At 42.0% G+C, this 20810-nt stretch overlaps 1 protein-coding gene across 6 annotated transcripts in view; it reads right to left on the bottom strand.

The window, feature by feature from the left end:
* Window positions 1-20810, bottom strand: part of LOC122564371 (protein DEK) — a 104703-nt gene that overhangs the window by 17696 nt on the left and 66197 nt on the right. For 4 of the 6 annotated variants that reach the window (XM_043719149.2, XM_043719151.2, XM_087978615.1 and 1 more), the window contains exons 1-5: window positions 18008-18165; window positions 9935-10108; window positions 9534-9647; window positions 5081-5190; window positions 3992-4086 (exon numbers count right to left, since the gene is read on the bottom strand). In XM_043719149.2, coding sequence (XP_043575084.1) covers window positions 3992-4086; window positions 5081-5190; window positions 9534-9647; window positions 9935-10100 — 485 coding nt within the window. In that variant the 5' untranslated portion in view covers window positions 10101-10108; window positions 18008-18165. Of the gene's footprint in view, window positions 1-3991; window positions 4087-5080; window positions 5191-9533; window positions 9648-9934; window positions 10109-18007; window positions 18166-20810 lie in introns of those variants that run through there. The other 2 variants (XM_043719150.2, XM_087978613.1) reach the window with 2 other exon arrangements.

Genomic DNA, 20810 nt, shown 5'->3' with positions numbered 1-20810 from the left:
GACAGAGCTAAGTGATTCCAAACCAACAGGCCAGATTTAAAGTCTGCAGTCCTGCCACATCCAGTGGTAGACAGTTCAACAACTCACTGGAGGCGGCTCCACAAATACCACCATTCTCAATGACGGAAAAGCCCAACAATCAATGCAAAAGACAAGGCCGAAGCATTCACAACAATCTTCAGCAAAAGTGCCAGTGGATGATCCATCTCAGTGGTCCGCAGCATTACATCTTCAACCAATTCAATTCACTCCCAAGTGACATAAGGAAATCAAAGTTTGTGAGAAGATTTGTAGCTCGGGTGCTCGTTGCTGTGGTTCTGTTCGCCGAGCTGGAAATTTTTGTTGCAAACGTTTCGTCCCCTGTCTAGGTGACATCCTCAGTGCTTGGGAGCCTCCTGTGAAGCACTTCTGTGGTGTTTCCTCCGGCATTTATAGTGGCCTGTCCCTGTCGCTTCCGGTTGTCAGTTTCAGCTGTCCGCTGTAGTGGCCGGTATATTGGGTCCAGGTCGATGTGTTTGTTGATGGAGTTTGTGGATGAGTGCCATGCTTCTAGGAATTCCCTGGCTGTTCTTTGTTTCGCTTGCCCTATAATGGTAGTGTTGTACCAGTCAAATTCATGTTGCTTGTCGTCTACGTTTGTGGCTACCAGGGATAGCTGGTCATGTCGTTTCGTGGCTAGTTGATGTTCGTGGATTCGGATCGTTAGCGGTCTTCCTGTTTGTCCTATATAGTGTTTTGTGCAGTCCTTGCTTGGGATTTTGTACACTACATTAGTTTTGCTCATGCTGGGTATCGGGTCCTTCGTTCTGGTGAGTTGTCGTCTGAGTGTGGCTGTTGGTTTGTGTACTGAAATGGTTGGATATTGCAAAGACTATGTGCCTTCACCATATTCCAGCAACAGTACAGAAAAATTGTGCTCCAGAACATTGTACTGGAACAGTTTGGCTAAGGCAAATACAGTCACAACACTGCAATTTTCCACATTGTCAGGTAGATGCCAAAGGACTTACATGGGCACAAAGAGCAGGACAAATCCAAAATGGCTAATTACTGCCTGATCATCAGTAAAAGTGATGGCAGGTGTTTTCAACAACGCTATCAAGTAGCAACTGCTCAGCAATACACCACTCAATGACATCCAGTTTGGGTTCCATCAAAATCACTGCTCTTGACATAAATTCAGCATTTGTCCATGTTTGATCAAAAGAGCTGAATTCCAGAGATGAGTGACAGCCAATCACATCAAGTCTGCATTTCATCAAATTTGGCAAAGGAACCATGGCATACTTGAATCATGGGTATCAGCACGTAAACTCTTCTGTTGATATAAGTCAGGCATGACTCTAAGAAAATGGTTGTGGTAGCTGGAGGTCAGTCACCTCAGTTCCAGGAGAAAGTGAGGTCTGCAGATGCTGGAGATCAAGAGCTGAAAATGTGTTGCTGGAAAAGCGCAGCAGGTCAGGCAGCATCCAGGGAACAGGAGAATCGACGTTTCGGGCATAAGCCTGAAGGGCTTACGCCCGAAACGTCGATTCTCCTGTTCCCTGGATGCTGCCTGACCTGCTGCGCTTTTCCAGCAACACATTTTCACCTCAGTTCCAGGACAACTCTGGAGTTCCTCAGGGTACCATCTGAGGTCCAACCATCTTCAGCTGCCTCACTAATGACATTCCAACCATCAATGTCAGAAGTGGGGATGTTTGCCAATAATTATACAATTTTCAGCAACATTCACAACTCCTCAGAGACGGAGACAGTCCACGTTCAAATGGAACAAGATCTGGACAATGTCCAGGCTCGTCCTGACAAGTTGTAAGTGACATTTGCGCCACACAAATGCCAGACAGTGACCATCTCCAGTAAGAGATCATTTAAATCACCACCTTTCACATTCAACGGTGTGAAGACCATGGAATCCCCTACTAACATCATGCTGGGGCTAACCATTGACCAGAAACTCAACTAGACTCACCATACAAATATTGTAGCTACATAAGCAGATCAGAGGCAAGGAATACTGGAGTAACTCACCTCCTGACTCCCTGAAGCCTGTTTAACATCTACAAGACACAAGTTAGGTGTGTAATGAAAAATGCCCCACTTGCCTGGGTGGTTGCAGCTCCAAAAACACAAGCAGCTTGACACCATCAAGGTAAAACAACCTAGTTGATCCACTCCCTCCGACACTGATACTCAGTACCAGCATGGAACACTAACTACAAGCTGCATTACAGTAAAAAAAGTCATTAGTTAGCACCTTCCAAACCCACAACCACTTCCATCTAGAAGGGCACGTGCAAATACATGGGAACATCACCACTGTAAATTCCCCTCCCTGGCATTCACCTACCTGAAAATATTACTGCTCCTTTACAGTCGCTGGGCTAAGATTCTGGAATACTTCCCTCAGGGCATTGTGCATCTACATACAGCACATGGACTGCAGTGGTTGAAGTAGGCAGCTCATCACCACCTTCTCAAGAGCAACTAGGGATAGACATTAAATACTGGCCAGCCAGCAACACCCATACCAGATTGAATTTTAAAAATTTGAACAGTACAGTTTAGTGCATTAGCTTTTGGCCTGTAAATAGAAAAGGCGTTTTGCCATTGTTCTAGAATGAACATTCAACTGGTATTGCAGGCAGACAATCTTTTCCACTCCCTACTTTTCATAAGACATTAAAGTGCAGTGCTAGTTCACAAGACAAATATGGATGAAGTTGGTCATTGAGCTCATCATTCCACAACAGAACACTAAAATTTCACTTTCACCTCATTCAATTTCTTCGTAATTGATACTAGGGCTTGACTTTCACTACCCCACTTTTTCATCATTATTTTAGAAGGAGTGCCAGATTATCAGTCCTATTAATAGCAATAATCCCCCACCCTCACCTTTCTTATTCTCTGGTTGAAGTCTTCCAAACTTCTGTTTTTATCTCCACTCCCCAACTTTTTGAAATCTTAAGTAGTCAGTAATCAGGCACTTCCTTTCAAGGTAAGAAAAAAAAAAAATCAATCAGATGTGTGGTTCTCCTCTAAACAGTGCTCTTGAGCTTGAACACTCCCTTGCTGAGACCAAACTGGACATTTGGTACAAAATCTGATCAGATTGGAGTACGATAGTTTGAGCAGGACTTAAAAGTACTGACTCATGGTTTTGGATATATAGGTAACATGGCTTCCTTTGTCAGTCACTATTTTAGCAATTGGATAGGTTTAGGATCAAATCTATTATTATGATCTTAAGTAGCTGAGAACCAAAGACTATCCCGACCAGACCTACTCCTGTCAATCAGCAACATCTCTCTACTACCAGGATCACTGCACTTTACCAATTTATTAAGTATACACAAACACCCATTGACGATCGGTAGTGAATGACTTAATATCAGACTTGATAATCTCTATTTCAAGAAAGGGACAACTAGCTACTTAAAACAAAAACTTCCCTAGATTCACAAAATAAAAGTGACAATGGAATGTAGTCCCCATTAAACAAGATTTTCCTCAGTCTTCACAATAATGTCATGATGCTGTACTTTGCTTCATCTCTTTTGACAATGGCTAAGTTGATGCTTCAAGCCTATTTCACTCCAAACAGGATCCACCTTTTAACCCAGCAGAATATCAAAAGACTCAAATTCTGGTCAAATAGGGAGAAGAAAATTGGTAATTTCTTAGATTTCTTGGTCATCCAGGGTTTCACATGACCAATTTGTTCTCCAGGTGATCTTGTTACATAGTAAGCAAACATTAATCATTCTTTTACTGACCATTTAAGAACCCTTCTCATCTCTGAAGATGTAAATATTATTTTGTCTCCTCTATTATTTTCCTACATACACCTTGATTATAAAAGACTACGAAATAGGCAGCTAGTTGAAAACTATTTGAAAAGTAATTTAGTTAACAAGCAACACACAAAAAAGTTAAGCTCTTGGTAGAGAGTGTAAGAGGTGAGTAAAATGTTTAGTCAGTCACTCACTTTTTCAATACCTCTTCTTTTTTCTTGTGCTGCTCACTGCCAGTTTCAAAGGAGAACCCAGCAAACAGCCGAATGTTTCTTTTCAACGTGGCAAGCTGAAAGAATTCAATATAAACAAAACAGATTGCAGCAAACTAATAAGACTTAAAAGTCACTTACAGGAAATACTAACCATAAATTAAGTACATCAAACAAAAGATAACCAGTCAACTGATGAGTTGCTGAGACAGACTAGCAATGTCTGGCTTGGTCCTCAGTTTATGATGAGTTAATCATGGGCCTCAGCTCCTTTGAGTTTGTGAGGGAAGAACAGCATATTTGATTCATAATCCCTCCTGAAACAGCATGTGAATTTCAGGCAAGTTAGTCAACTCTTAGCTAAGAGATCCAGATTGTCTCTGGTACCATTCCACTTTTTGAATACATTTATAACAAACCAAATTTGTGGTGTGAACTGATTGGATTATAAAAAAAATTATAAATAAACAATGTCACAGAATACGATTAATAGTTCGGAAGCCATTTTTATCAATGACAGGTGTTGAAGTTATAGCAGTTAAGAATATTCCTCAAATAATATGCACCCCATCAGCTGTAAACGTGCAATTTCCACCTAATATCCAATTAAACTTTCATATTTTAGGAGCATAAATTTGAAACAAGGCTAGACTCTTGACACCATTTATTTTCATTTCCACACACTTTAGTCATGGCTAAAGTTATGTAGCTTTCCAGAATGAAACATTTTAATTCTGCTTCAAGTCGTTGTTGGAAGACTGGAAATGTTGTTTTTAGAAGGTTTACAGCAATAAGGAATTACAACAAATTTTGCAAATGTCTAACTGTTACTACATGTGCACAATTATGTCCAATGACTTGCATCTCTGTAAAACAGCTTGCCTCTTCAGGAAAAGCAAAATTCCTCTTACAAAAATAGCATATTTTTGCTTAGTATCATCAATCACTAATTAACTTTACTCCCATGTTCGAAAAAAATGTGATCCTCTGAAAAGCAATGCAAATTTTGCTTTTGCCCAACAGCAGGTATTTAAATTGATGAACCCCAAATACTAAATATTTTGATCTTACCGAACCTGGCCTGTTATATAAGATTTTGTGAAGTGATTTGAGATCTTCGGCCTTAGTTTTGCCCATGAAATACTGTATCCTCTCAATTTCTCCCAGCTTTGTGCCTCTACCTGAATAAAACAAAAGAAAAATCCATTATGTCGAATTGGACTTTGCCCTTAAATTCATACACTGGTCCAAGGCAGGCAGACAAACACACAAACAAACATCCAGCTGGAAGGATGTTCTGAATATTATGGAAAATGTTTGCAAGGTCTGTGAAGGTTTGTAGCTCAGGTTGAGGTTTAGGGTGTAGGTTTGCTCGCTGAGCTGTAGGTTTGATATCCAAACGTTTCATTACCTGGCTAGGTAACATCATCAATGGCGACCTCCAAGTGAAGTGAAGCTGTTGTCTCCTGCTTTCTATTTATATCTTTCTCCTGGATGAGGTTCCTGGGGTTTGTGGTGATGTCATTTCCTGTTCGTTTTCTGAGAGGTTGATAGATGGCATCTAAATCTATGTGTTTGTTTATGGCGTTGTGGTTGGGGTGCCAGGCCCCAAGGAATTCTCTGGCATGTATTTGCTTAGCCTGTCCTGGAATAGATGTGTTGTCCCAGTCAAAATAGTGGCTTTTTTCATCCGTGTGAAGGGCTACAAGGGCTACAACAACGTAGTCTACAAACAAACCAACGGCACACCCATGGGATCTCCGCTATCAGGATTCATAGCGGAAGCAGTAATGCAAAGACTAGAACAAACAGCCCTACCAACCAAACCAAAAATCTGGGTCCGCTACATAGATGGCACCTTTGTCATCACAAAACGAAACAAGATAGAAGAGATGTTTAACATCATCAACAATACCCTCACAGACATGAAGTTCACCAAGGAGGAAGAGACAGACAACAAACTCACATTCCTGGATGTCACAGTCGAAAGAAAGGACAACAGAGAACTACAAACCTGCGTATACAGAAAACCGATAAACACTGACAAAATACTTAACTACATCAGCAACCATCCCAATACACACAAACAAAGCTGTATCAGAACATTATTCCAACGAGCCACCAAACACTACAGCACAGACAAACTTCGGAAAACAGAGAGGCACCTATACAACATATTTGAGAAGAACTGATACTCAAAAAAAAAGTGCGCAGATTCCTCAAGAACAAACCACGACAAGCAGACCAAACACAGCCAGAAACCCTAACCACCTTACCATACATCAAAGAAGTCTCAAATAACAACCAGACTACTAAGACCCCGCGGAATCCTAGTAGCACACAAACCCACCAACACTCTCAAACAAAAACTAACAAACTTAAAAGACCCAGTACAACCCATGGACAAAACCAACGTCATCTACAAATTTCCATGCAAGGAGTGCTATAAACACTACGTAGGTCAAACAGGAAGAAAGTTAGCCACCAGGATACATGAACACCAGCTAGCCACAAAAAAGACATGACCCTCTCTCCTTCGTAGCCCTACACACAGATAAAAAAATCCCACCATTTCGACTGGGACAACACATCTATCCTGGGACAGGCTAAGCAAAGACATGCCAGAGAATTCCCAGAGGCCTGGCACTCCAACCACAACACCATAAACAAATACATAGATCTAGATATCATCTATCAACCCCTCAGAAAATGAACAGGAAATGACATCACCACAAACCCCAGGAACCCCATCCAGGAGAAAGATATAAATAGAAAGCAGGAGACAACAGCTTCGCTTCACTTGGAGATCGCCACTGATGATGTTACCTAGCCAGGTAATGAAACATCTGGATATCAAACCCACAGCTCAGCGAGCAAACCTACACCCTATTGTGGAAAGTATTCAGCCTGGAGTCTGGTTCCTAGTGCTGTGCCACAAGGATCTGTTTTGGGACCACTGCCATTTGTCATTTTTATAAATGACTTAGACACAGACATAGGTGGACGGATTAGTAAATTTGCAGATGACACTAAAGTCGGTGGAGTAGTGGACAGTGTGGAAGAATGTTGCAGGGGAACTTGGAAAAACTGCAGAATTGGGCTGAGACATGGCAAATGGAGTTCAATGCAGCTAAGTGTGAGGTGATGCACTTTGGTAAGAATAAGAAGGCACAGTACTGGGTCAATGGAAAGATTCATGGTAGTGTGGTAGTGTGGATGTGCAGAGAGATCTTGGAGTCCATGTACATAGACCCCTGAAAGTTGCCGCACAGGTTGACAATGCTGTTAATCAGGCATACGGTGTGTTATGTTTCATTGGTAGAGGGATTGAGTTCCAGAGCTGCAATATCATGCTGCAATTATACAAAACACTAGTGCGGCCACACTTGGAATATTGTGAAGCGTTCTGGTCACCATATTTCAGGAAGGAGGTGGAAGCATTGAAAAAAGGTGCAGAGGAGATTTACCAGGATGTTGCCTGGTCTGGAGGGAAGGTCTTATGAGGAAAGGCTGAGAGATTTGGGTCTGTTCTCATTGGAAAGGCAGCAGCTAAGAGGGGATTTGACAGAGACATACAAGATGATCAGAGGATTAGATAGGATAGACTGTGAAAGTCTTTTTCCTCGGATGATAACGATAGCTTGTACGAGGGGGCATAACTACAAATTAAGGGGCGATAGATTTAAAACAGATGTCAGAGGCAAGTTCTTTACGCAGAGTGGTAAGGGCATGCAATGCCCTAACCTGCCAATGTAGTTAACTCAGCCACATGAGGGAGATTTTAACAATCCTTGGATAAGCACATGGATGATGATGGGATAGTGTAGGGGGACAAGCCGAGAATAGTTCACAGGTTGGCGCAACATTGAGGGCTGAAGGGCCTGTTCTGCGCTGTATTGTTCTATGTTCTGTAGAAACTAGAATATAAATTTGATGAAATGCTCAAGATTTTTTAAAAATTGGAAATTCTTTTCTTCCCCATTTGGCAAAAAAAATACACCTAAACCGATTTCAGAAGCAAATCTAAACACAAGAATAACTTCCAAGTTTGTGCGTTCAGTACCTTGCTGTAAGGGATGACCTACTAAAGTGTTTAATATTAGATTAGATTACTTTACAGTGTGGAAACAGGCCCTTCGGCCCAACAAGTCCACACCGACCCGCCGAAGCGCAACCCACCCATATCCCTACATTTACCCCTTACCTAACACTATGGACAATTTAGCATGGCCAATTCACCTGACCTGCACATGTTTGAACTGTGGGAGGAAACCGGAGCACCCGGAGGAAACCCACGCAGACACGGGGAGAATGTGCAAACTCCACACAGTCAGTCTCCTGAGGCGGGAATTGAACCTGGGTCTCTGGCACTGTGAGGCAGCAGTGATAACCACTGTGCCACCGTGCCGCCCCAATAGGAGACTGCAGGAAGACTTGTACTGGATTTCCCAGGGGTCAGTGTTAAGACCATTGCCTTGCTCTTCATGATATATACACATGAATTGGACTTTGGTGCACAAGGCATAATTTCAACAGGATGGATTAGTGGAATTGACAGATGTGGCAAATAAGAATTTCACACAGAGAACTGTGAAATGATTAATTTCAGTAGGAAGAATAAAGAGACAATAAAATTAAAGAGTACAATTTTCAAGTGGATGCAGGAGCACAGGAACCTGGGTTTTATATGCATTATTAATTAACAGAGAAGGTTTAAAGAGGAGCAGCATCCGATGCTTAATTCATTGATGTCAAAAGTAGATCATATAAATAGGAACAAGACTAGTCCATTTGGCTCCTGGGCATCAGTAAATAGTTTTAAAAAAAAAACAAGAAAGGTAGCAGCACCACCTATGGGTTGACACACATTATAATGTTGATCAGTGGCTGCAACAGGTTGCCAAAAGATGTGAATATGCAAGGTCCCTTCATGGAAGTGTCTACTTCATATGTGGATGACCTTACATCTCAAGGACTTACCATCAGCAAACATGTACCAAATGAAATCATTCCAACGAGATGGATATTGTGCCAAGTGACAAATCAAACCTCAGCTTGTTGCCAATATTTCAGGTGGTCAATGCTTTGCATTGTAGTTGTGGCAATCACGCATGCAATGAACCTCTTCAGAGCAAAGGAAAGAACTATGGTGCAATGTCCACAGTTTAATGAGAAAGTAGCAAATGGTCAGTGATTTCTACTCAAGTCCATGATATTAAGAGCTTTGCTTGGCAACACTGACTTATGATAATTTATTTTTCTTGTGTCCCAAATGGTAAAAGCGGAACTCCAACTGCATACTGCAGCCTTCTTCACTGTAGTTCTAGGACTTGTATTTCTATATGCTGTACTAAAGAGCATTTATCAAAGAAGTTAAAGCCTTTCAATCCATCATGCATCTCTCTACCACAGACCACATTGTTGAGCATTTGTGGAGCAAGTTCTTCAAATCACCAAAATTCAATGATGTTGAAAGCTCAGAACAAAAATCCAGGCAATAGCTACAAAGCTTTAAAATATTTACCTTCGGGAATACTAAAAGTCTCTTTTGCAGATGGTGTCACTTGTAAAGTCAGTCTTTCCACTTTTTTCTTTTCTCTTTTCCCTTCTACGATGGGACTTCTTTCCAGTAATCCCACTGCAACATCAAAATAAGTATTCCTGTAACAGAAGCAAAGTACTGCAGATCTGAAATAAAAACTGGAAGTGCTGGAGAAACTCAGGAGGGCTAGTAGCACCTGTAGAGAGAAGCAGTTACACAGTTCAATTGGAATCCAGAAGAGGCAGCAGATTGGACTTGACGCATGAACTGTCTCTCTCCACAAATGTTACCAGATTGGAGTTTCTTCAGTACTTGGTTTTTATTCCCATAAATGGAATTTGATTTCAAAATGTTAAAAATCATTGCACAAATTTGTATTTTACCCCTCTCTTCCTCCTCCTCCTCTTCATCCTCATCTTCACTCTCCAATTTTTCACCTTTTTCTTCTTCAATGGTGGAAGACTTGTCAGGCTTATTTCTCCTCTTTGTTCCTTCAGCCTTATCTCCTTTCTCAACTGCAGCCATCTTTGAATCTGCTTCTGTCGACATTAGAAACTCTATCAAAAACAGAATATGTATCAGGTATTCAGTAACTTACACCATTATTGTCACAATGTTTCAGGGATGCACCATGCTTAAAATTACTGCAGCCAACCTTCAGTTTGTAGCACTTATTACCTTTACCATACAACAAAGTTTGAAATCATCAAATAACCTCGCTCCAAAATCCAGTGATGGTCAATGTTTATATTTTAAACCAGTCACAAAGTGCAGCCATTAACTGTCGATCGTTAATTGGTGAATTCTCTATGACAAAAATCACTACCAGAGTCCACTCACCAGGAATGTCTCCAACTGGTGGAAAATATTCCAACGATTCTGACTAGTTTGCCAGAGCTCCTAGTTACAACAAGATGGTCAAACGTAACCTTGATGTCAAGGGCAATAACTCTCGCCCTCATCTCTGCTGCATTATCCACGTTTGGAGAAGCAGAGGGGCACTAGCAGAATCCAAATTGAGCATCAGTGAGCAGGTTACTGCTAAGCAATTGCTGCTTGATAACATGGTTAATGGCGCACTTCCATCACTTCACTGATGAAGTAGTAGTAACTGGCTGGGCTGTTGCTGGGCAGGATTTTAAAGGACGTCCTGGCAAATTTTGCGCATTGTTGGACAAATGCCAGTACTGTTGCCGTACCAGAACAGCTTGGCTAAAGGTATGGCAATTCTGGAGAACAGGTCTTCAGGATTAATTATCAGAATGCTGTGAGAGCCTTTTATGCTTGCAGCATCCAGTACCTCCAACTTTTTTTCTGGATATACGTGGCGTGAATCAAATTAGCTGAAGGCTGCCATCTAGATGCTGGAGATCTCGGAGGCTTTACAAAGACATTGCTAGTGAAAAGTGCTGTGAACAATTCAGTTTTTTTATACTAATACACTAAGCTCCCCCACCATTGAGGATGATGTATTTGTGGAACTGTTTCCTCTACCAGGAAATCATTCACAACTAAATGTGGCAGGTTGCAGAGCTTAGATCAGGACTTGATGCTTATTCTATTCACCACACATGTAGCCATGTTGTATAGTTTTACCAGGTTGCCAGTTCATTTCTAGACAGGCTTAGTGTTGCTCCTGGCATGCCCTCCTGCACACAGCCTATTGAACCAGGGTTTATCCCCGGCTTGATGGTAATGGTTGAGTGGGGGGATATGCTGGGATATAAGATTGGGAGTACAATTCAACTGAAGATGGCCCACTACCCCTCAAAATTGCCCAGCCTCGAGATAGTAGAACTCTTTGAAGTTGATCCCATTTAGCACAGTGCCATACAAAATGGATAGTATTCTCAAAGGGGGGGGGGGGGGAAGGAGGGGGTGAGAAGGCAGATTAGTGAGGATGACAAGTCATTGCCACACAACCGGAATCAGTGGAGGACAAGGAATTCCCTCCAGAGACTACATCTGGCACCCATATAATCCTTAGTGGTTCCTAATGTTGTTCAACATGGAGTAGTACTACTCCAAGTTGAACAGCATACAGAGGAAGCACCGAGGATGATATGGGTGCCGAATGTAGTCTCCAGAGGGATTTACCTGTCTACCGCTGACCCAGATGGTCCACACTCCTTATATATGCACTCCTGAAGCAGCTCCCATCTGAATATTTACCACTATGCTGCCACCTCTGCCAAGGTGGTTCTGCTGACATGATAGGCTATACTCAAGGATGAAGGTGGCATTGTCTGGGACACTGCATGTAAAATGGTTCGGAGTATGACTCTCATGCTGGTGCTGGACTAGTCTATACGAGTGTTGTCCCAATTTTGGCACCAGCCCCAGAATTTAGCAAGGATCACTTTGCGAGATCAACAGGGTTGTATATTTTGTTGTCAATTCCAATGTCTTCGTCAATGGCAGGTGATTCACCCAGTTTTTTTTCCCCTTTTCAAGTACTGGATACGACTGAATGGCTTGCTAGGCCATTTCAGAGAGCAGATACAATCCATCTACAGTGCCTGGAGTCACAGCTAAGGACATTAGTGAACAAGACAGGTTTCTCTGACAACGATTTCACGATCAGACTGTTAACTTCAGATTTTTCTGTTGAATTTAGTTCCAACATCTGCCATGGTGATATTTGAACTAGGATCTCCAGATTTCAAGTCAATCAGCATTCACTTCCACTCAAAAGTGGCAAATGGCCTAGCAATAACATCCACAAAGGAAGGTGGTCATGGTTGTTGAATAATAATTATCTTGGTCACAAGACATCACTGTTGGAGTTCTTCATTGTCATGTCCTAAGTTCAAACATATGCAGCTACTTCAATGATCTTCTTTGCATCCTAAGATTAAAAATGGGGATTTTCTTCGATGAATGCACAATACTGACCATCTCTGGTATCTTGTCAGATACCAAAAGCACCTATTTCCACATGGAGTAAAACGTGGACAATATCCAGGCTTAGACTGATAAATAGCAACTAATAATCACACTACAAAAAAAAGTGCTAGGCAATGACCATCTCAAACAAAAGAGAATCTAACCATCAGCCCAGGATATTCATGGCATTACCTTAACTAAATTCCCCCCTGTCAACATGTTGGAAACGACTAACCAGAAAGTGAACTGGACCATCCATGTAAAAACTATGGCTGCAAGAGCACATCAGAAGCTGGGAATTCTGCAGCAACCAACTCACGTCCTGTCTCCCCAATATCTGGCCATGGTCTACAAGGGCACAAGTCAGCATTGCGGATATTTTCCAGTTGTCCAGAAGGATGTAGTTCTCACATTTAAGTTTAACACTATCAGAAGCCTGCTAAATTGGTGCCCCATCCACAATCTTTAACATTTACTTCCTTTACCAATGCACAGCAGCAGGACACAGCTTCTAAACAAAAAAAAAATTCACTGCAGCAACTAACTAAGTCAGCTTTGACAGCATCTTCCAAATCCACAACCTCTAGCATTTAGAAGGGACAAGGATAGCAGATACAATGGAAACAATACTACTTGCCAAGTCATAAACCACTGACTTGAAAATACACAATCTGCATTGAAAATCCTAGAATTCCCTTCCTATCAGCACTGCTGGCAATCCTACACCCCAATGACTGTAGCAGTTCAAGGGGGCACCGCAGCATCACCTTCAAACATCAATTATGGATTGGCAACAATCCACAGCCTCGCAGAAGTGACAGAGTAAATGACAAGTAATGTCAATAATCTGCCAGAGAAAGAAAGTCAAACTGTGACACATGCTCTCTTGATTGGTGCGAACATTCCATTACCAGTGACACCATGTTCATATAATATTGCTACTTGGATTTTTAAAAATAAACACATTACCCTTCTGCAGTAAATAGTACCCCTTTTAAATTTTATGAGCTAACAAGCAGTGAGTGATAATTAGTTGCTATTGACCAGACAGAAAGCCACCTGAAAATGTAAAAAAAGTATTTGAACAATTAATTTAGGCATATGTAAGGTGGACACATGGCATTAGAAAAATGTCAAATAACACCACAAATCACTTGTGGTTGCAATAGATAGTGTCACTTTCATCGTACAAGGTGCTGTCACAGCATGGAGTTGAATTACCTTCAAAATTACTGTGCAAAATTATAATTTCTTGAACAGTTTCAGTTTCGCCGCTTGCCCAGCAATTGTAAATTGAAAACCCACAACGACAAAATCAGAAAACAAGCAATACTACACTGATAACAGGTTTCATTTGCATTGCCTCAATCTGAAAGTTTTCATGAGAATCGTTTTGGTTTTCCCTTTCCATCTCAATCTACATGCATTTCTTTAGGTGCTGAAGCTTGGTTAGTTATACTGAAGGATTAGGAAATGCAATGTGTTACTTTGAACATATGTAAAACTAACAAAGGAGGAATGTCACCAGTAAGACACATTTCTTACATTAGAATTTTATTTGGGATGCAATAAGGTGTGAAGCAACAGTTACAGACAAAAACTGAACTGTCTCAAAAATAAGTATGCATCCCAAGAAACTGGATGTAGGTTTGCTCACTGAGCTGGAAGGTTTTCTTTCGTCACCATACTAGGTAAAATCTTCAGTGAGCCTCGGATGAAGCACTGGCGGTGTAGCCCACTTTCTATCCCAAGAAACGTTGCAGAAGGCCTTTGACAAGGTACCACACAGGAGGCTGCGAAATAAGATCAGAGCTCATGGTGTTGGGGTAAGGTACTGGCATGGATAGAGGACTGGCTGACTGGCAGAAAACAGAGAAAGGATAATGGAGTCTTTTTCAGGATGGCAACCAGTGACTAATTGAGTTCCACAGGGCTCACTGTTGGGACTACAACTATTCACATCATACATAACAATCTGGACAAAGGAACTACAGGCATTATTGATAAGTTTGCAGATGACACAAAGACTGTTGAAGGGACAGACATGGCTGAGGAAGGTGGGAGGCTGTAGAAGGACCTGGGAAAGGCTAGGAGAGTTGGTAAAGAAATGGCAGATGGAATACAATGCGAGAAAGAGAGAGGTTATGCACTCTGACAGGAAGAACTGGCATAGACCATTTTCTAAATGACGGAGGACTTCAGAAATCTGGAAGTGCAAAATGACTTCAGCGTCCTAGTTCAGGATTGTCTTAAAGTTAACATGCAGGTTCAGTTGGCAGTTAGGAAGGCAAATGCAATGCTGACATTCATTTCAAAAAGGGCGAGAATGTGACAGCAATATGTACTGCTGAGGTTGTACAAGGTTCTGGTCAGACTGCATTTAGAATATTAAATGTTTTGAACCCTGTATTGGAGGAAGGGCATGCTGGCCTCAGAGGGGATCCAGAGGAGGTTTCCAAGCATGTTTCTGGGGATGAGAACCTTGGGTCCATACTCAATGGAATTTAGAAGAATTTAGGGAAATCTCATTGAAAATTACAAAATACTGAGAGGTCTGGATACAGTGGACATGGAGAAGATGTTTTCTCTAGTAGGAAGGGACGATTCTTTAGAACTGAGATAGGTGGAATTCCTGCAGCCAGAGTGTGGCCAATCTGTGGAATTCATCGCTACATAATGATTTGGTCTCCAAATGAATGAGTGTATTTAAGAGATATATAGGTTCTTAATTTATAAAAGGATCGAAGGTTAGAGGATGAAGATAGGAAAGTGGGCTCAGAAGCATAATCAGCCATGATCAAATGGGCCTAATCCTGCTCCTATATCTTATGGTCTAACTTGGTCATTGATGGTAAAATAGAATTGCAATTTTCAAGCAATACATTTGGTGACTCTTTCTAAGCTTGCCAACATAATAGTTAGGATTATATAAAAAAGTCAGAAATCGAGTCAGTTAACGATGTGAAATACGTAATGAACTGAACTTCAGGTTCAAAAGGTAAGTAAGAGCTCATTCCACCTTAAATTCTTGGTAGCAGTATACTAAAATTGTGCAGAACCACAAGTTTACATTTATATAATTGATAGTGACGCATTTCAAAGCATCTCTCATGAGCTTTAACAAAATTATGCACTACACCACATGGGGGACTTAAAACTTAAACATAGGTTTTAAAGAGCTCTTAAGTAGTAGTAACGGAGAGACATTTAAGGAGGTTGTGCTCCTTTAGCGCCTAGCTACTGAAAGCACAACAGAAAATTATTAAAATAAAGGATGTTAAGACACATAAGTGAAGCGATGCAGTCATACATGAATTGAAAGGTTGACAGCAGTTAGAGATAGGAGGTAACAAGAACAGAAGGATTTGAAAATAAGGATGAGAATTTTTAAGTCAAGGTTTTTCCTTGAGTCAATTCAAATGACAATTCAGTGACAGAATGATGAGTGAATGGGACTTGGCAATCAAACACGTTGATGACTAAGAACCAATTACTAAAAACGTACTGCACCGGTGACAAAGATAGACCCAAAGACAGTTATCAAACACTGGAGAGTAGGAAGAGTCACTTTGGAAGACCGCATCAGAAGCGAATTCAAAACAGCTGCAGGTGCCATCAAAAACAAAGCAAAGAAGGAGGTGTGGATTCATAAAGAACCAGTTAGCATACCAACCAGAAAGAAAAGCACACAGAAAGAAGACATTGAGCAAGGTGCGGACAAGGAGGAATTTAGAAACAAAGCCAAGGATATTAAATTCAATGCATCAAGGAACAGAGAGCCAAATTTGATTCACATGCATGAGAGTACATGATACCAATTCATTTTTGAACGAGCTGAAGATTGAGAAAGGAGGCGAAGAGATTAGCAAGTAAAGTTTTGCAGTAAACATGTCAAAAAGACCAGGTAAAGGTTTCAGCTACGGGGGGGGGGGAATAGCGGAGACGGAATAGTACAATAGGTACACAGTAGTTTTGAATGCAAGCTTTAATTCTCATCACTGGATTGACTAGAACACAAAATTTTGCACAATCTACTCTATTTCCAGATAATAATGTGAAAGAGGATTGTTTACTGAAATTGCGCAGTTTTTCATTGATGATACTGTGGCATAGAATCTCACAAAACACCAGGATTAATACAGGGATGTTCAAGATCTTTTGAAAATTATGAAACAAGATGTGGTTAGCTCAGCTGGCTCACATGGGGTTTGATTCTCATTGTCTGATTTAGGATCTGCCTCCTTACTTTACATAGATGAGCAAACTATAGCACTTTGCCATTGCGTGGCAAATAATCTCTAAAGAAATGCTTCTGAACAGAACGCAGAAAAGTAAGTTGATATATGAAGCTAGTCACCTCATGCAGTAGTTCTTACTCTTTGAAGGAGCAATCCAATAAGCCCCATTTCTCTGCTCCTTCCCCTGAACTGAATTTTTCCCTAAGATCCCAGTAGCTATTTTAAGTATGTTCCAGATTACATAACACTGCCTTTAAAATATCAAAATCTTCTAATTCACTGATCTGATAAAAACCCACTGGAGATATTTTAGCAACTGCCCAAAACAAATAAGACCACATGACAAGAGCGGAAGGAGACCATTCAGGCAGAGTCTGCTGTCATTCAATTACTGACTCCAATCTCCTGTCGTTTCACTATAACATTCCATTACCTGACTGATTTTAAAAAACGTCTATCTCAGCCTTGAATATACTGAATGACCCAGCCTGGACACCCCTCTGCAGCAGAATTCCACAAATTCACCAGCCTCATTAGAAATTTCTCATTTGTCTTAAATGGGCAACCTCTTAAAACTGCACTAACACGAACCAAGCAAGGTTTTAATGAGGTACAATTTCATTAGTTTACAAACTCAATAGAAGTGGCGCTAGATTTTATTTCTCTGAAAAGTTGTTACAAATTTAGACCACAATGCTTTATTTTAAAGAAACCTATTTGAATACGTAAAATGCTGGTGCAGTACTGTGATTAGACGTTATGCATTTCCCTTCGTGAGTTTATTTTCCGATCTCTCTTTCAAGTAAAACTGAAGATTCATTGATGTAACACGCTCCCGTGGTTAGTAACCCCATTAGAATTGAAAAAAACTGTTTCATTCCTCTAGAAGATCTGATGGCGGGAAACACAAAACAAAAGAGAAAAATAATGCAAACTACAGCCTGGAGCTGGCAGAGGGGCGGCATGAAGAGATCAGGTTTAACTTGATGCACAGCGGCCTTTTAAATTAATCCCCATTCGGACTGATTGTGGTGCAGTTAATTGGGGACTGAGTCCGGCCCAGAACTACAGGCAACCTTCCCCCATGTTTATGGGATTTCTCCACCTCGGCCTTCGGAACTCGCTGCCCTGTGCCTGGCTCAGCATCCCCAGGATTGAGAGTCGGGACAAGGACGAAGCTGCAGATTTTCTGTCAGTCTGGCCCGGACACGCAAGTTGGATCCGGCGGCCCAGGAGGCGGCGCGACTTGCTGGGTTTTCTTTTTCTGCTCCCATCCAAGTAACTCCGAGAGTCGGTGAGAGCGGGGGCAATAACGACTGGCGCGGAACTTACCTGGATCCAATGTAAGGCCGGGCGACAGTCCTCAGTCGGGCGGGCGGGCGGCCGATTTCAAACCGCTCGAGCTCCTCGGTTCAAAATGGCAGTTGTGGCGCACGCGGGAAAACGGCATCCAATCGGAGTGAAGAATGGGAGGAAGTGCGGAAGGGCCCTTAGCAACCAGGGGAGGGGGTGTTGAGCGAGTGACAGGCTGTGTCTGACCGTACACCCACAACAGAATACATGTGGAGACTGGAGATATAAAACACAGCGTGGGCATGGCCCTTTTATCAATAATCTTCCAGGCTGTCCATCAGCGGAACTAAGCGCTTCTTTGACATCTCTGGTAATAGAAAGCCGGCCTTGCAAAGAAAACTTAACAAATCAGCCATCTCTCAGGGTAAATGATGTACTGCAGCACCGCCCCATTCTCTGGTGGCCCTACTATAGCAGGTTCCTGCGGTTGGTCCAACGACACCCGTGGCCGCAGCAGAGAAACAGACCTTTGGAGCAAATGGCTGTCTGCTCCCAAACCCCGCTTGTTGGACTCTTCGGCCAGGCCCAGGCGGAGCTAACCGCGAGGTGGTGCCACAAACCGACTCAGCTTTAATGTGGAAAAGCTGGTTTTGAACTGGGGTGGACAGAGTTAAAAATCACACAAAACCAGGTTATACTGCAACAGGTATATTTGAAAGCACCAGCTTTTGGAGCACTATTCCTTCATCAGGTGGTTGTGGAGTATAAGATCTTAAGACACAAAATTTATAGCAAATGATTACAGTGATATATTGAACAAACCTGGTTAAGTCTTTCATCTTTAAGAATGTAGGTTTCAGTTCATTAATATGTAAATTCGAGAACTTCCTTTAAGTCACATTCTCAATATAACTTAAGGTTTTATAACAAAAGGTGACATATCAGCTCAGACAATGCATTAAAGGTGTGAGGTTAGAGTCTGTATCCCAATCTTAAATCAGACTGGAACTGATAAAATATTACATGTATTGAGTGCCTGCAGATTGAGCAAAATAGAATATATCTGCAAATATAATTCTGCAAATACAAATTCACCCCACCGACTTATACGTATGTGCATGGGTAGGCGAGACAGTGAGTGAGTGCATGTGAGTGTGTGCATGTGTGCAAGCTAGGTAAAGTGTGTATGTGAGTGTCATGGAGTACAAGTCTGTGAGAGGATGAGTGTGCAGGTGTGTGTGTTTATGAGAGAGAGCATGTTAATGAGAGAAGGTCTGTGTATGAGTATGTAAGAGTGTGCATGTATGTGTGCTCTTCTGTGTTTGTGAGAGTGTGTATACTGTAGTGGGTCACCTGTAGTGTGACATGAACCCAAGGTCCCAGTTGAGGCCATCCTCATGTGTACCAAACTTAGCTACCAGCCTCTGCTCAGTCACTTTGCGTTGTTGCCTGTCCCAAAGTCTGCCTTGGAGGATGGTCACCTGAAGATTCAAGGCCGAATGTCTCCAACTGCTGAAGTATACCCCGACAGGGAGAGAACATCCCTGTCTGGTGATTGTTGTGTATGTGGTGCCCATTCATCCGTGTTATAGCATCTGCTTGGTCTCGCCAACGTACCATGCCTCGAGGCATCCTTGCCTGCAACAATTGAGAGAGACAATGTTGCTGGAGTCACATGAGTACCTGCCCTGTACATGGTGGGTAGTGTCCCCACATGTAATGGCGGTATCCATGTTGACACTCTGACACGTCTTGCATTGGTTGCCATGACACGGTTGTACGGTGTTGTGGTTGTGGTGTCCTGAAGGCTGGGCAGTTTGCTGCAAACAGTGATCTGTTTAAGGTTTGGCAGTTGTTTAAGGTGAGAAGTGGAGGTGTAGCAAAGGTCTTATCCTCATTGATAATGTGCAGCAGGCTGCGAAGAACGTAGCATTATTTTTCGGCTTCTGGGAAGTACTGGACAATGCAGAGTACCCTATCAGTTGCAACCTGTGTCTGTCTCCTGAGGAGGTCATTACGGTATTTCGCTGTGGCATGTCAGAACTGGCGATCGAAGAGTTGAGCATCGTACTCTGTTTATACAATGGCATCCTTGAGCACCTTCAGCTGTCTGTCATAGTCCTCCTCCTCTGTACAGATCCAGTGTATGCGTAGGATTTGTCTGTAGGGGATGGCTTTTTTAATATGTTTAGGGTGAAAACTAGAAAAGTGTAGCATCATGAGGTTATTGTGGGTTTGCAGTAAAGTGCTGAGGTGCCCATCCTTGATGGAGGTGCATGTGTCCAAGAATGAGACAAATACTAAAGAATAGTCCATGGTAAGTCTGATGGTGGGATGAAACTTGTTGATATCACTGTGCAGTTGTTTCAGTGACTCATTGCCATGGGGCCAGAGGAAGAAAATGTTGTCAATATATCTGATGTATAGTTTTGATTGGTGGTCCTGTGCAGCAAAGAAATCTTGTTCGAACCTGTGCATGAAAGTGTTTCCATATTGGAGTACAAATTTGTTCCCCATGGCGGTTCCGTGTGTCTGGATGAAAAACTGGTTATCAAAGGTGAAAATGTTGTGGTCTAGGATAAAGCGGATGAATTGTAGGACAGTACTCGGAGATTGACAGTTTTGGTATTGAATACTGAGGCTGTTGCTGCAATGCCGTCATCGTGGGGGATGCTGGTGTAGAGTGCTGAAACGTCCATTGTAACCAGGAACGTTCCCGGTTCGACTGGTCTTTGGGTATGAGTTTCTGTAAGAAATCTGTAGTGTCACGACAGAAGCTGGGGGGTCCCCTGTACAATGGGTTTCAAGATTCCTTCGACACTGCCAGAGAGGTTCTCACACA

The sequence above is a fragment of the Chiloscyllium plagiosum genome, unplaced genomic scaffold (assembly GCF_037043375.1).
Source record: "Chiloscyllium plagiosum isolate Xiang-an unplaced genomic scaffold, Cpla_swu_hap1 HiC_scaffold_34, whole genome shotgun sequence".
NCBI classification, from domain to species: domain Eukaryota; kingdom Metazoa; phylum Chordata; class Chondrichthyes; order Orectolobiformes; family Hemiscylliidae; genus Chiloscyllium; species Chiloscyllium plagiosum.
The sequence above is the reverse complement of the archived record's forward strand: the minus strand, read 5'-3'. Positions and strand labels throughout refer to the sequence as shown.